At 49.1% G+C, this 15,225-nt stretch overlaps 1 protein-coding gene across 1 annotated transcript; it reads left to right on the top strand.

The window, feature by feature from the left end:
- The first annotated feature begins 1,350 nt into the window (after positions 1-1,350).
- Positions 1,351-12,464, top strand: LOC136309449 (signal-regulatory protein beta-1-like). The gene is made up of 6 exons (XM_066237587.1): positions 1,351-1,464; positions 6,542-6,898; positions 10,106-10,426; positions 10,977-11,306; positions 12,195-12,304; positions 12,417-12,464. Exons 1-6 carry the CDS (start codon positions 1,395-1,397, stop codon positions 12,462-12,464), a joined length of 1,236 nt encoding a protein of 411 aa, XP_066093684.1. The 5' UTR covers positions 1,351-1,394.
- The last annotated feature ends 2,761 nt before the right edge of the window (positions 12,465-15,225 follow it).

The following is a 15,225-nucleotide window of genomic DNA, read 5'->3' as shown; positions in this document are numbered from 1 at the left end:
GCAAGCTGCTGACACACTACTGCGAATAGCAAGAGCATTGCTTTTATTTGCAACACTTACAACATCAATGATCTAGAATTAGTTTTTGCCTTCATCAGGGTTTCATGTACACGTGTTTTAAGACTGTAAGAGTTCTACAAATTTACCTGTGAAAACCGGAGTATCCCTAACCTCACACCATTTTCCACCTGCAAGAGGCAACCGTTCCCAACTCTGAACCGATGGATTCAGATGTTACAGCCACACCTCCTCTAATGCACTCCTGTGGAGCGTCTTGATTTCTGACTCCGATGGTTTAATCTGCTCAGGGCGTTCTGTGTGGACCTACGTTGCATTTCTCAGAGATAAATGCCTGGGAGTATAAATATTGTCACATAATCCATATGCTCTAGTAAAAGATGTGAAGAACTTTTCTTGTGTGTTAGATAGAGGTTGGAAGCACATGCAAGTTTGTCGCAAACCTTGGTGGTTAGAAATTCTGGGTGCTGAGGGAGAACAGTACGCAATTAAGAAAATAGACTCTTCTAGAAAAGAGGATGGGATTGGAAGGTCTCTTCAGTGCTGATGGCAAGATCAGAGAGAGCGAGCCCCCGGTCTTTGCTTTATTATATAGCATAGACAAAGCTTTTAATCCAATAAGTCTCTGATACAAAGCTACTGATCTGAGGCATAAATTGAATTCCTTATAAGAGTGCACCACCCTACATCATGCAACAAAGGTGTGAAGAAATGGTTAGTGTTGAAAAGATCTTAGTATTAAAAGATTTTAGTATTAAAAGAGTGGAAAAGGCTCAGTCCCAAACCAAGCCTTAGGCTACAACGACCCCACCAGCCCACAGCTTGACGCCCACACAAGTGGTACCTGTTGCATCAGTAAGGGTTGGAAGAGGGGGTCATTCAGGAGCGGACATTCAGCTCCATCCCAACGCTGACCAGGCTCTGGGGATCCCTCCGCCTTCCTCAGCGGAGCAGCTCTCGGTGAGGATGGAGGAGACGGGGCCACACACTGGCTACACAGCCCTCAACCCAACCACAGACCCTTCCTGTCCTGGGCCCTCCAGTGGGGTATCACCATGGAGACCAGAGGCCCCACGCAGGGAGGAAGCACAGTTTTCTGCAGGCCTGTCCCGGTCTCTGAAAACTAAGGTGAGGGACTCCTGACCCTGCATTGGCCTCTGCCTGACTCTGTTTCACAACCGAGAAGCAGGAACGGTCCGGAATCTGGCAGCCCCCATTTCAGCCCGTCCTCCGCACTTCCTCCTGTATGACGGGGCGGGGCTCCCCTCTCACCCAGCAGAGAGTCCGGGTTGTCCCAGCCCGAACTGCTCCCGCACCCGCTCCCGCACCCGCTCCCGCGCCCGTCCTGCGACAGAGCCGGCTCCTCAGGCCTCAGGATGCCCGTCCCTGCCTCCTGGCCCCGCGCTCCTCCGTGCCTGCTGCTCACTCTGCTGCTGGGCCTCCCAGGTGAGCGTGCGGGGCTAGAACCTTCTCCTCTCCCGGCCCCTGGACCTCCTGTTGCCCCAGAGATTTCAGGGCCTCTGGGAGAACGTGGGTGTGTCACGCAGGGCTGCAGAGAGGGCGACGGGCAGGGCGTTATCTGAGGGCATGTTCTCCGTGGGTCCATCGCCTGCACCTGGTCACCAGGGGTGTCAGAGCAGAGGGTGCAGCAAACCACAGCAGCAGCGATGACTCTGTGCCGCTAATGCGTCTGACCCTCACAGCGTCCCTGTGGGAGAGCTGTGGCTCTCATCCCACACTTGCAGATGGGGAAACTGAGGCAGAGAGCGTAACGTGTCCTCCATTCTCACCCTTATCAGCAGAGCAACCGGATCGAGTCTCGGCCACCAGCTCCCGGGGCTCCTTGTTTCAGCCCTGTCGTGCTGCCCGGCCTGGCAGTGCTGACCGATCGCAGAAAAACCAGTAACCCTGGAGGAGGAAACTCAGGAGCAGTCGTCTCTCCCTCACACCACTCAGACCAGAAGCTAAACTCCGCTCTTTATTCGGGAAGTTCTGTTAATTATATGCTGCACGGTTCCCATGTACCAGTGTGTGACTGGGGGTTCAGTATGCGTCATCATTTATTTAATCCTCAAAACAACCTGTACTGGCCTGTGAGGACACTTCCGTACACATTTGAGATGGGTGTATCTGTGTGTGAGTGTGAGTGTTTGTGTATGAGTTGGTGTGAGGGATTCACACATGCACCTGGGATTTTATGAAAGCCTTTCCTTTCTATTCTCTTCCATTTTGTTCACTCTGCATGAAGTGCACATGACCAGATGTTTAGGCTGTTGGTCTGTTTGTCCCTCAGACACCCGCCCTTCTTGCTACTTCTCCAATCTTACCCCTCTCCTCCTTAAACTCTTTTTTTTTATTCATTTTTTACAGAGGAGAGGGAGAGACAGAGAGAGAGGAGAGACTGAGAGAGAGAAGGGAGGGAGGAGCTGGAAGCATCAACTCCCATATGTGCCTTGACCAGGCAAGCCCAGGGTTTCGAACCGGCGACCTCAGCATTTCCAGGCTGACGCTTTATCCACTGCGCCACCACAGGCCAGGCCTCCTCCCTGGTAAGAGGAGGAAAATGGTCCATCAGTAGATGCAAGAGTAACAAAAAATTCTGCACATACATACAATGGAGTATTATTTGGCAATAAAAAGGAATGAAATCCTGACATTTGCAACAACATGGATGGACAGAAGGCTGTTCTCCTAAGGGAAAGGAGTCAGAGAGAGAGAAATACCAGATGTTTCACTTATCTGTAGAATCTCAAAAGAAACCAAAAGCAATTAATATGCAAAACAAAAGAGGAACAGATGCGTATTCAGAGAGAACAGCTGAGCTGATAAAGGGGAAGGGGCGGGGGGGGGGGGGGGTGAGCAGAAGTCTGTGCATCAGTATCTTGCGGTCTCCACCATGCCGGATGAGGATGAGGAGGGAGGCTGGGGAGATGGAGACAGAGAGTGCTGCCCTGTGCTCTAGATCTGTAACCATATTCGTATCCACACCTGTCCTCGGATATCCGGAGAGACCGCAGAGCATCAGATAGTACAAGTAATAATTCTATCAGTTCTTCCTCACTCAGCACGGGCAGGTCCTGTTAAAAGCGCCCGTAGCTGTCACCTCCTGTGGTCATTTAACCCGAGGTGGAACCTCTTGTCACCTCTACCATCCAGGTAAGAAAATAAAAGCCGAAGGAGGTTCAGGTGACTCAGCGGTGAATGGTGAGCCGTGCTGAGTTCGGGCGTCTGATTCTAGAGCTCACAGATTTCCTCTGCCGTCCTCAGTGCCTGCGGCCCCCTGTCCATCCCATGTGTCGCTGTGCGTGGGGAAGGGCACATGTGGGGACAGGGGTCGGTGGTTTCCTTCTCCTGGGCTCTCTGCTTCCTGCATGAGCCCCATTTGTTTCTGAGATTTTTTTGCCAAGTCATCTACTACAAGGAGGTAGTTTCTGCATTGTTTCCACAGATTTGCCCGCGTACAATTGACTTCACAACCTCAGGGAGGTGAAGCACTGGGAGTACATATGTCACACGTATATTTATTGGATAACTACTATGTGGAGGACGTGTTATAGGAACGTGGGTGCGTTGTTGAACAAAAGAGATAAAGTAGCCGCCCCATGGAACTTCTATATTAGTAGAAAAATGACAATAAACAATAGACATAATAAATAAGCAAATGAGATAACATATTGGGAAATAATAAGCATAGAGAGGAAAATTAAAGTATTGCTGGGAAGGAGAACAGGTGGAATCTGTAGGACGGGTTCTATTTCAAACAGGGTAGTCTCGGGGGTCTGACTGTAATGGGGAAGTCTGAGCAAAAATGAAAACAAGGTTGGGAATCTAATGAACAAAATAAACAAAGTAGTAACAGACTCATTCATACTGAGAAGAGACTGACATCTATGGGGGGGGCAGTTTGGCTAAAACAGGTAAGGGATTAAGCAGCTGAGTTGTGAGTATTGATTTTTCTATGCCGCAAACTTGCTGACATTGGTTAGCGCTAGGAGAGTGTGTGAGTGTGAAATCTTTAGAACTGCTACATATGTCATTGTGTGATGTGCAAACAGAGATAGTTTTCCTTCTTCCTTTACGTGTCAAACAATGCTTTTTATTTATGGTTCTTGTTTCATTGCTTTTTCTGAAACTTCCAGTATTGGGTTGAGTATTTGTGGCAAAAGTGCACATCCCTGTCTTGTTTCTGATATTAGAGAGAAATTTCGCTACCAGACTTTCACCGTCAAGTACGATCTTAGCAGTGGGTTTTTCATATGAGATTTCTGTGGACATTTCCATCTATTCTAACTTACTGATTGTGTTTATCATGAAAAATACTGACTTTCGTCAACTGCTTTTTCTGCAGCAAGTGAGAGAAGTTTATGTGATATTTTTACTTGCCATCCTGTTAGTGAAATATATTACACTCTTTGATTTTCACTTGCTGAACCGCCCTTACATTGTAGGAATAATCCCCAGTTGGTCACGTCATATAATTCTTTCACATGATGTTGAATATAGTTTGCTAATATTTGGCTGAGGATTGTGGGACTGAGATTGATGTAAGGTATTAGTTTGCAGCTTCTTTTTTTGTGACAGAGACAGAGAGAGGGACAGATAGAGACAGACGGACAAAGGGAGAGATATGAGAAGTATTAAATTCTTGGTTGCAACACCTCAGTTGTTCATTGACTGCTTTCTCATGTGTGCCTTGACTGGAGGCGGGGGGAGGGGCTACAGCAGAGCGAGTGACCTCTTGCACAAGCCATTAATCTTGGGCTCAAGCTAGTGAACTCGTGCTAAAGCCGGCAACCTCGGGGTTTGGAACCTGGGTCCTCCACATTCCACTTCGATGCTCTATCCACTGTGCCACCAAGTGTAGGTCTGTAGCTTTCTTATTGTGCCTTCACCTGGTTTTCATAACCTGGTGAGGATGGCCGAGAATGAGTCTTATAATGACTCTGAATGAGTCAACAAGTCTTCCTTCCATTTTAATTTTTTGTAAGGTTTAATGAGGATTAATGATAGTTCTTAATGTTTATTCGAATTCACCAGTGAAACCAAACGGTCCGGGACTTTTCTTTGTTGGGTGATTTTTTTTTGTTTGTTTTTTACTGTTAATACAATTATCTTACCAGATACAGGTCTATTTGTATTATTTATTTCTTTAGCATTTGTTCTTGGTAAGGTATGTGCTTCTAGAAATTGTCCGTTTTATCTGGCTTATTCAGTTTATTGACATGCAAAACTACATACTACACTTCTCTAACTTCATTTTATTTCTGTAAAGTCATTAGTAATATCCTTTGTTTATTTCTGATTTTAAATATTTGATTTTCTCTATTTTTTTTTCAGTTCACCTAGCTAAATGTTTCTCAATCTTGTGGGTCTTTTTTTGAACCATCCTGGTTTTGTTGAGTTTCTCTGTTGTTTTTCTATTTACGTTTTCTTTATCTGTGTGTACTAAACTTTTTTTTTTATTTCCTTACTTCTGCAAGCAAGGGGTTACTCGGTCTGCTGAAGGCCTGCAGTCAAGGCACATATGAGAAAGCAATCAATGAACAACTAAGGTGTTGCAACACGCAATGAAAAACTAATGATTGATGCTTCTCATCTCTCTCCGTTCCTGTCTGTCTGTCCCTGTCTATCCCTTTCTCTGACTCTCTCTCTGTCTCTGTAAAAAAAAAACTAATAATAATAATAATAATAAATAAATAAATAAAAATTTTGAGGGACAGGAAGGTGAAAACCTCGGGAAAAGGAACGCAGGCAGCCTCTGCACTGTGGGAATGCAGGGACCAGGCTCTGGTGAAATGCGGCTCAGCTGCAACCCAGAAGTCAGACAGTTACCATTGAACTCCCGACTCCCAGATTGGAAGACCATCCACTTCTGTGCTTCAGGCAACTTCGGTTTTTGTAGTTAGTAAAGCAGCATTAGTAAACTAATAGAATGTAGTTGTGCTATTAGGAAAAAGAACACTCTTAGTTTTTATTGGAATGACAACGTTCATTGTGTGTTGGGGGCTCAGCACACCCGTCACTCAAGTGCCCAAGCTGATGAGGCTGACCCAGCGTGTCACGTGGTTGTCCCTGGAGGACGGGTATTGACCAGCAGAGGTTCTTGCAGTTAAGTGACATCCCACAAAAGACAGCCATCACCTCTGCTCACAAATCAGTGGTCTAAAGACGTGTCAGGGTCCCACCCAATGGAAAGTTCCAGAAGTGGGACTCATTATGAGGGTAAAAAATTGAGCAGCCAGTAATATCTGGTGAAGCAGGACACTTCCAGAGAGGGCCGGCCAAGCACTCAAACCCACTCTGTGCCTCATCAATAACCCCTCTGTGCCTCAGTTTCCTCATTTGTGACAGGGTCTCACATTACAGGCCCATGAGGGTCACAGGTCTGACACACGCTGTGTCCTGAGCTCGAGGCCCACTTGGGGTGTGCACGGGGTCAGTGGATGCTGCAGCTGACAAACACTGGACAGACCTCCAGGGTCCCAGGTGGATGGGTCAGTGATGGCTCTGTGTTTCCCTGCAGGAGGGGCCGGTCAGGAGCTGACGGTGATTCAGCCTGAGGAGTCCGTGTCCTTCGCAGCCTGGGAGACGGCCACTCTGAGATGCACCGTGACCCCCATATACCCCATAGGACCTACACAGTGGTTCAGGGGGACAGGGCCAGGCCGGGAGTTAATCTACAGTTTCAAAGCAGAAGGCCACTTCCCCCGAGTAACAACAGTTGGAGACACCACGAAGAGAAACAACACGGACTTCTCCATCCGCCTCAGTAACATCACCACAGCCGACACGGGCGTCTACTACTGCGTGAAGTTCCGGAGAGGAAGCCCTGATGACGTGGAGATCGCGTCGGGCACAGGCACTCAGCTCACCGTGAGCGGTGAGTACCGAGGGGGACCCTTCGTCCCTGGTGTGTGACACCCGTCAGGAAGATCTTCTACGGATCAGGGAAGTTCTGTTCCCTTCCCTCTGTTGGAAAGAAATCTCTGCTGGGCAGAGAGAGGGAGGATGTGTTACTTTGTTTCATCCTCAGAAACATCAGGTGAGAAGATTCCTGAGGGGCACACACTCACAGTTGACTGACAGCCCTGGTGGGAGGAGCTGCCCAGAAGCTGGCAGTGCCTGTGCTCTGTCCGGAAGTCCCTTCTGCGATTCAGAGACTGACTCACACGCTGATTGCACATTGAGTGCGCCTGGGTCATCTCTGAATGTCACTCGCCCTGGAATAAGGTTCCCATGTGGGTCACCTTGCTGAGATAGCAAAAGAGCTCAGTTAGGGTTTTTGGCCAGAGGCTCTGGCTCTGAATCCTGGAAGGTCAGCACACAAAGGACCTTCAGTGCATTTATCCCAACACCCCCACTGGACAGATGGCAGCGAGAGGCTAAGAGGTGACTGGGGCCTTGCTCATGGTCCCATGGCCTGTGACTGAGGGATTTTCAGAAGCTGATCTGACTCCAGCTGGCCCCTTCCTGCCCCAGCACAGAAATCTCTTTCCATGGGAAACCCTGGTGTGGGCTCAGAATAAAAACAGAACCACTGAACAGGGAGCTGGCATTCCTTCTTTTCATCAGTTTCCCTGGAGTTCAGATGCCCCAGCATTCAGACCCTGAGGCCCAAGGTGATGGGGGACCTCTCCCAACCTTCAGCCACATCTCCCCAGAACGGGTGTCCCTGTCAGCGCCCAGAGCTGCCTCCATACTGATCCCACTGTGGCCGCCCCGTCTGCATTCCCAGTAACAGTGCTGAGGGGCCCCTTTCTCCACATCCTCTACAAACACCTGTTTTTTCTGTTCATTTTGCTAATAGCCATTCTAACGGGTGTGACGTGATGATAGATTATTGGGTTTTGATTTCCACCTCCCTGATAGTGTGATTGAATATCCTTACAAGTACTTGTTGGCCACCATTATGTCTTCTTTGCAAAAATATCTATTCAGATTTCTGCCCACTTTTAATTAGTTTGTTTGGCTTTCTCCTCCTCCTCTTCCTCTTCTTCCTCCTCCTTTTCCTCCTCCTTGTTCTTCTTCTCTTTTCTTTTCAAATTTCATTTCTTTTTGTGAGAAAGTTGTATGAGCGCTTTATTTATTTTGGATACCAACCCCTAGTCAGATATGTGATTTGCAAATGTCTTCTCCATTCCGTAGGTTTTCTTTTTATTTTGTGATGATTTTCTCTGTGGTTTAGAAACCTCTTCGTTTGAGGTACTCCCACATTATTTTCCTCCTTTTTGCCTTTTCTTTTGGTGTCAGATCCAAGAAACAATCCTAAAGACCAATGTTGAAGGGCTTACCCACTATGCTTTCTTCTTCAAGAGTTTTACAGTTTCAGATCTCACATTCAAGTCTTAATCTGTTTTGAGTTGTTTGTGTATGTTGGAGGATCACGGTTGAGTCTCACTCTTTCGCATGTGTCTTTCCATTTTCTCAACACCATTTCTTGAAGAGACTGTCCATTCCCCACTGTGTGTTCTTGGATCCTTTGTTGTAAACACTTTTCTTCATCTGGGTTATTGCACAGCAGCTGCGAGCGGCACAATATTCTTACTGTTTTTGATACATTTTGGATTGGCCATCTTACTGCTTAAAAGCAAGTAGGACCAAACCATACGATAACAGCCGTAGGTGATATTTACTAAGCAACTACTATGTGCCAGGCTCTGTGTTTTGCATACGTACTCACTCCTCTAACTGGGGTGGTGTTTTGACACGCTGTGCACAGGAAACAGACACCGAGGCTCAAGGCTAGAGAACAGAGATGCTAAAGTTAATCAGTCCTGGGAGCGGTGAGCTGGGCTAGCTCTTCCCTCTACCCCCTGGGTGCCGGGGGTCGGGCGATTCCTCTCTTAGTCCCATCCCATCAGTGAGACCACACAGGGCCAGCCTCACAGGGTGCTGGGAGGTTGAAAACCTGAGAGGCTCAGAGGGATCGGCCCATCGTGGAGCCCGAGAAACTCTCAATGAATTGTAACTATTTCTAGGCTCTCATCCCTCTAGTGACAGCCAGGATGCTAAGGTTTTTATGACTTGACTGATTCAAGTAACACCCTCTTTCTCTATTCTCAAAATGTGTGATGAGTTTTAAGACACAAGTTGATTTCCAAGTGCCAATACTTATAAATAGTGGCTGTCTGCCCACTGTTGGAGAAGGTGTTGTGTAATAATTAACAATTGGAAGACAATAGTTATAGGACCCTTCTGCAAGGAGACACTGCTGTCACTGTTGACTCACAGAGGTGTCCTTGCCTGCTTTGTAGGCCTGTGTCTGTGTGTCTTATCATTTTTAAGTAACGATTGAGAAAATTAATCATCTTTGTCTTTCTCAGAACTCAGGAACCTTGTATTCAACCCAAAAATGACCCAAGAGAAGACCCCAGATTCAGAAAAATATCCCATCTCCCTCTGCCTCCACCTTTCAAATTCAGGGGTGTTCACAGATTAGAGACCCTACTGGAATCTGGTGGAATGAATGAGCATTCTCCAGTAAATCCATAAATACCTGCAGGGAGAGCTCTGGATGTAAACTAAGTGCAGGTTCAAGATGGAGCTGCGTTTGTTTACTATTGTGAAGTCTCTTCTGTTTGCTGAACGCAAATGTGCTTCCATGACCCAATTTAACACTCAAGGCAGCGGGGAGGGAAAATGCCCACTGTCCCATTTCACAACTCGGGACCCGGGATGTGTCCTGGCCACACCACTCCACGGTGCCAGCCTGGCTCCCACGTCCCCACTGCGCCCTGCATGTGCCTCTGTAAACACTGGCTCTGAGGTGGACAGGTTTCCGGGGGAGGCAGCTAGGAACAGTTACTATGAAGAGTGAGACCCATCGGTAATTCGTTCCTGAGCCCAGATGTGGGGAAGCCCCCTGGAGAGGACAGAAGTGGACTTGGATCTCAGGCCTGGAATGGCATGTCGGCCTGTCCCTCCCCTGGAGTGCACCTGGGGGTGGGGGACAGTGACACGCCCTCCCAGATTTATCAGAGGGATAAAGCCCACTAGCTACATAGGAAGGTTCTTAGCAGTGTCACCTGCTGATCGTTAGTGGTGATAATCACTGTCATGTTCATTGTGTATTATTCTCCTTTTGAAGCCAAACCCTCTCTCCCCGTGGTTTCGGGCCCCACGGAGAGGGCCACGCCGGGGCAGACCGTGAGCTTCACCTGCAAGTCCCACGGCTTCTCCCCCAGACACATCGTCCTGAAATGGTTCAAGAACGGGAATGAGCTCCGAGCCTCCCAGACCAGCGTGGACCCCGAGGGAGACAGCACCTCCTACAGCGTCTCCAGCACAGCCAGGGTACAGCTGACCCGGGGGGATATCCGCTCCCAGGTCATCTGTGAGGTGGCCCACGGCACCCTAAAGGGAGACACTTCTCTCCGTGGGACTGCCAGCCTGTCTGAGACCCTCCGAGGTAGATGCCCCTCACACCCAGCCCCAGTCCACACCTGGCCCCCAACCTGGAAGCCTACCCCCCACACCGTGCTCTTTGCTCCAGGCCTAGGGTCACCTAGAATCTAAGACCTGGGAGTCCTCCCATGTCCAGGCCCCCGGTTGTGCCCGTCACTCGCCACTGCTGAACAGCAGCTGCCAGGTGGACACCTGCCACGTGCCAGGCAGTGTGCTCAGTGATCTCATCATACTACCATAGCATCCGCGATTACCGAGCACACGCTATAAGCCAGGCTCCGGTGTGCTTGGTGATTTCATTTGCTACAGTTATTATGGTCCGACTGCAGGTGGGGCCTTGGTGGTGTCACTCCTGTCCCCCTGAGAGCAGCAGCCTGTCCTTGAGCACCTACTGTGTGGAGGCCACTGTGCTTGCAAATTCATTTGTATGCACAGAGTCCCCGTGTCCCCCTGTCCTCTGTGACCGCCGTCCTGGGGTGGGGAGTGAGTGATGAAGCCCCACTCCGTCACCGGCCTGTCCCCTGAGGTCAGAGCTCTGCCCGGTGCTCTTGCAGTTCCGCCCACCTTGGAGGTTGCCCAGCACCCTGCGCTAGAGAACTGGGTGAACGTCACCTGCCAGGTGAAGAACTTCTACCCCGGGCACCTGCAGCTGACCTGGTTGGAGAACAGAAACACGTCCCGCATGGAAATGGGCTCGACCCGCGTAGAGAACAAGGACGGGACCTTCACCTGGACCAGCTGGCTCCTGGTGGATTTATCTGCCCGCAGGGTGGAGGTGACACTCACCTGTCTGGTGCAGCACGACGGGCAGCCGGCGGTCACCAAAAACCTGACCATGGAGGCCACTGCTCAGCAGAAAGGCCAGGGCACTGCGGCACCCTCTGGTGAGGCCTCCCCTCCAACTGAACTGCTTTCTAAATTTTATGATTTTTTCATGTTCAGGGTAGTAATTTATGCATGGATAGAATACTCTAGAAATCTCTGGAGAGAATTAGAATTTTTAAGTGAGCTCCCTTCCCACAAACCCCACACTCCCACAGTGACCCCCGGGAAGAGTTTGGTACGTGTCTGTGTGCATCTTTGGACACCAGTGGACATAAAGAAAGGGGAGGAGGGAACCATTTGTCAGAGTCCTGCCTCCGGCTCCTCCCCTCACAGTCCCCGCCTCCACTGGCCCGTCAGCCCTTCCTCCTGGCTCTTACTTCTGTGGCATCTGTTGTCCAACACCCACATCCTTCTCAGCGACAGACCCTGGACAGACGTCCCCGTCCTCCAGAGGTCCCCCGGCTCCCACCCTGGATTCCTAGAGTAGCTGTCTGCTTTCTCTGGGCTGTGTCAGTTCCCCTGCAGTGACCGTGTCCCAGGCTTCACCCTCCTCGGACTTGGTGGCCATCACCTGCCATGTGCGAAGATTCTGTCCACAGAGTGGGCGTCTCACCTGGCTGGAGAACTGATTTGTTCAAGAGAGCCGAGTGGCCCACGCCCACGCAGAACAGTGAGGGGACCTGTGGCCTGGAGGGCTTGCAGTCAGTGAATGCGTCACTGCAGGGGTCCGAGCGGGTGCTCACCTGTATGGTGCAGCGTGAGGCGTGTCCCTCCATCCAGCCCGACTCCTACCGTCCACACCTGCCCATGCCATACCCGAGCTCCTGGGAGTGCACGCCAGCTCACCGCCACCTGGAAGCAGCTGAGTGTCCTCTGTCTCCTGAGTGGAGGAAGGTATTTAAACTCACAGCCTCAGGTGATGGCTCCTTCTGCCCCTTGGTGTTTAGGTCCTCAGACATCTTTCCTCGTCTTTGTGGTTTTCCTCCTGGGCCTCAAGGAGCTGCTGATGGTGACTTTCACAGTCACCTACGTCTGCAGGTCGCGGAACCTGCAACAGGTGAGTCGGGGGTAAGTTGTAGTCCTTGGGGAGGAAGGTCAGGCTCATCTTCATGGGCCGGAAGGAGGAGTCCAGGGTGGAACCCACGTAGTCACATGGTCCCCTGATTCAGCCTCAGCAGGAGATTCTCAATGCTTTTATATTCTCCAAGTATCCTTGAATCTCCAGAGCTTCCAATCCTTTTTCATTGTGTGGTGCCCTTGAGTTTGAAGGTTTTCAAATTAAATTCCTTGGGACCCTGGTGATGATGGGCCAAGGAGTGGAGATATGTTGAAGGTCAACACTTTGAGACCCAAAATGCCAGGAGCCCCCGATATATTATGCTATGTTTCATTTTTCGTATATCTTTGGAATGAGTAAGAAAGTATTGGCCCTGGCCAGTACATTCAGTGGTAGATATTCAGACCGGCGTGTGGATGTGCTGGGTTTGATTCCTGGTCAGGACACACAGGAAACCTGCCCATCTGCTTCTCTACCCCTCCTCCTCTCATTACTCTCTCTCTCTCTTTCTATCCGTCCTGGAGCCATGACTCTGTTGGAGCAAGTTGGCTCCAGCCACTTAGGATTGCTCCATGGCCTCTTCCTCAGGCAGTAAAAAGAGCTCGGTTGCAAAGCAATGAAGCAACACCCCAGATGGGCAAAGCATTACCCCCTAGAAACCATCTGAGAGATTTAGACATGCTGACTCGTGGTAACGATGTGTGTGGGTACAGAAGAGAGATCAGAACTCAGAAGGAGGTGTTGGGGTGCTTTGAGAAAGGCCTTCATTTCTGATCTCTGCCATGAACCCAGGCCACACACAGTGCCTGCCACTTCACATGTCTTCAGTTCGTATTTGTGGAATTTAGGCAGGAATGACTGGATGACCTCTTTTTCTTCTGTGAATGAATGATTGAGTTTCTTTCCAGCTCCTCCCTGCGCTGTGATACGTTGCCTCCCAACCTCTGTGGGGGGCTTACATCGGGGGAAGAAGCTGCAGAAACCAGCAGGTTTCCCAAGACCCCTGCCCTTCACTCTGACCCAATCCGCCTCCATCATGGACACAGACCTTCCACACAGCCTCTGGATGTGCCTTCTCTCTGGTAACAAAGCCGAGTTGAGGACGGACTCTGGTCTTGGGGACCCAGGAGTTTCTGAGTGACCCTGATGGGTGGAGCTTCCTGGCCGTGCCCCCACCTACGAGAGAGAGAGAAGCCATGGGGGGGAAGGTTTTCATCCTCCCTGATCATAAACAACCTTTAACTTTCAGAGCAGCCTTTACTTGTTCTCAGAGCTGCTTTTGCAACTAGAATTTCATTTAAACACATAGATATCCAGAATCACTAAGCAGAATAAGCATTCGGATCTATTTAATGAAGAACGTAAAAATGATCCACGGACCCATGATCTTATCTCTGGACAATAGTAACAATTTTGCCTTATTGTTCTCTGTTGCCCTTGGGGGGTGGGAAACTGTTCTGAATTGATGCTATCATTCTCCAGCAAGATCTGATACTTTTACAACATACATGTAAATCCTAAAGCGGTTTCAGATAACACTTCACATGTCTTCAACTGTATTGAAATGCTGTTATACTTCATGCAACATTTTTATGCTTCACCTAGTTTCGCGTGTTTTATCATCGATATGTGAAGTTCCAGTTTATCAACTTTTTCATGCTCTACAGCTGTCTGCTAGGAGATAGGCTGCTTGTGTATTGATTCCTCCCCAGATTGTAGGGAAGCTTTAGCTAATGTTTTGCTGGTACAACTTGGCAACAAACGATTGTATCTTTGCTTTCCCCGGGGGCACGTGTGGGAGAGTCCCTCCTGCTCCCCGATGGGGGGCCGCAGGCAGTGGTGTGAGTCTCCTTTGGCAGCTTTGGTTTTACAAAACCTGTTCTCAAATTTTTTTACCCATTTTACTCTTTCTATTGTGCCTTTGCTCTTGGTATATTTTGCATGGTGTGTGTGTGTGTGTGTGTGTGTATTCCAGGTGGTGAGATCCTCTTTCCTCCACAGGACACATCGCCCGCACTCCTGTTTCACACTGCCACTGTTGTCACCAGTCAAGTTCTCACAAGCACCTGGGTCCCTGTATGAGCTCCCTGCTCCATTGAGCTGCTTGTCCATCCCCCGGTCACAGCCAGCCTGTCTTAACCAGGATAGCTTTAGAATCAGTTTCTAAACCTTTTTTAGGCAGATCTTCCCAATTTTTTTCCCGTTGTTGTTGTTGTTCCGAATGCTGTGCTTAGTCCCAGTCCAAATCGATGATAGAATGACTTTGTCATGTGTCATGAAGAACCGTATTAGAATTGTCATCTTATCACACTGAATTTGTGTATTAATTCAGGCCAATTGATATAGTTTCAATATTGAGTTTTCCCATTCATGGACATCATTTACTTCTATTTTGGTATTTTATAACTTTAAATTCACAATCTTTTTCTTTTTTGGATTATTTAAAACTGAGAAGTGAGAGGCTGAGAGACCGGGTCCCACATATGACCCAACATGGATTCACCCAGCAAGCCACCTACCAGGTGATGCTCTGATAATCTGGGGCTGTTGTTTCTTTGCTTGGCAACCAAGCTATTTTAGCACATGAGGGGAGGCCATGGAGCTGTCTTCAGCACCAAAGGCCAACTTGCTCCCCTGTAGCCAAGGCTGTGTGAGGGGAGGAGAAGAGGAAGAGAGAGAGAGAGAGAGAGAGAGAAAGAGAGAGAGAGAAAGGAGTGCAGGAAGGGAAGAGAAGCAGATGGGTGTTTCTCATGTGTGCCCTGACCGGAAATCGAACCCAGAACATCCACATACTGGGCAAAAGCTCTGCCACTGAGCCAACCGTCTGGAGCCAATTTCACAATCTTTTTTTTTTTTTTTCCTGAAGCTGGAAACGGAGAGAGACAGTCAGACAGACTCCCGCATGCGCCCGACCGGGATCC

The sequence above is a fragment of the Saccopteryx bilineata genome, chromosome 6, assembly GCF_036850765.1.
Source record: "Saccopteryx bilineata isolate mSacBil1 chromosome 6, mSacBil1_pri_phased_curated, whole genome shotgun sequence".
Lineage (NCBI taxonomy): Eukaryota > Metazoa > Chordata > Mammalia > Chiroptera > Emballonuridae > Saccopteryx > Saccopteryx bilineata.
This window is presented reverse-complemented; position numbering and strand designations above follow the sequence as displayed.

Bases quoted from the DNA above. Each gene is read 5' to 3' on its own strand.
- LOC136309449 (XM_066237587.1), top strand. From the start codon at position 1,395: ATGCCCGTCCCTGCCTCCTGGCCCCGCGCTCCTCCGTGCCTGCTGCTC. The intron at 1,465-6,541 runs GTGAGCGTGCGG...GTTTCCCTGCAG, and splicing joins TCTGCTGCTGGGCCTCCCAG to GAGGGGCCGGTCAGGAGCTG. The intron at 6,899-10,105 runs GTGAGTACCGAG...CTCCTTTTGAAG, and splicing joins CACTCAGCTCACCGTGAGCG to CCAAACCCTCTCTCCCCGTG.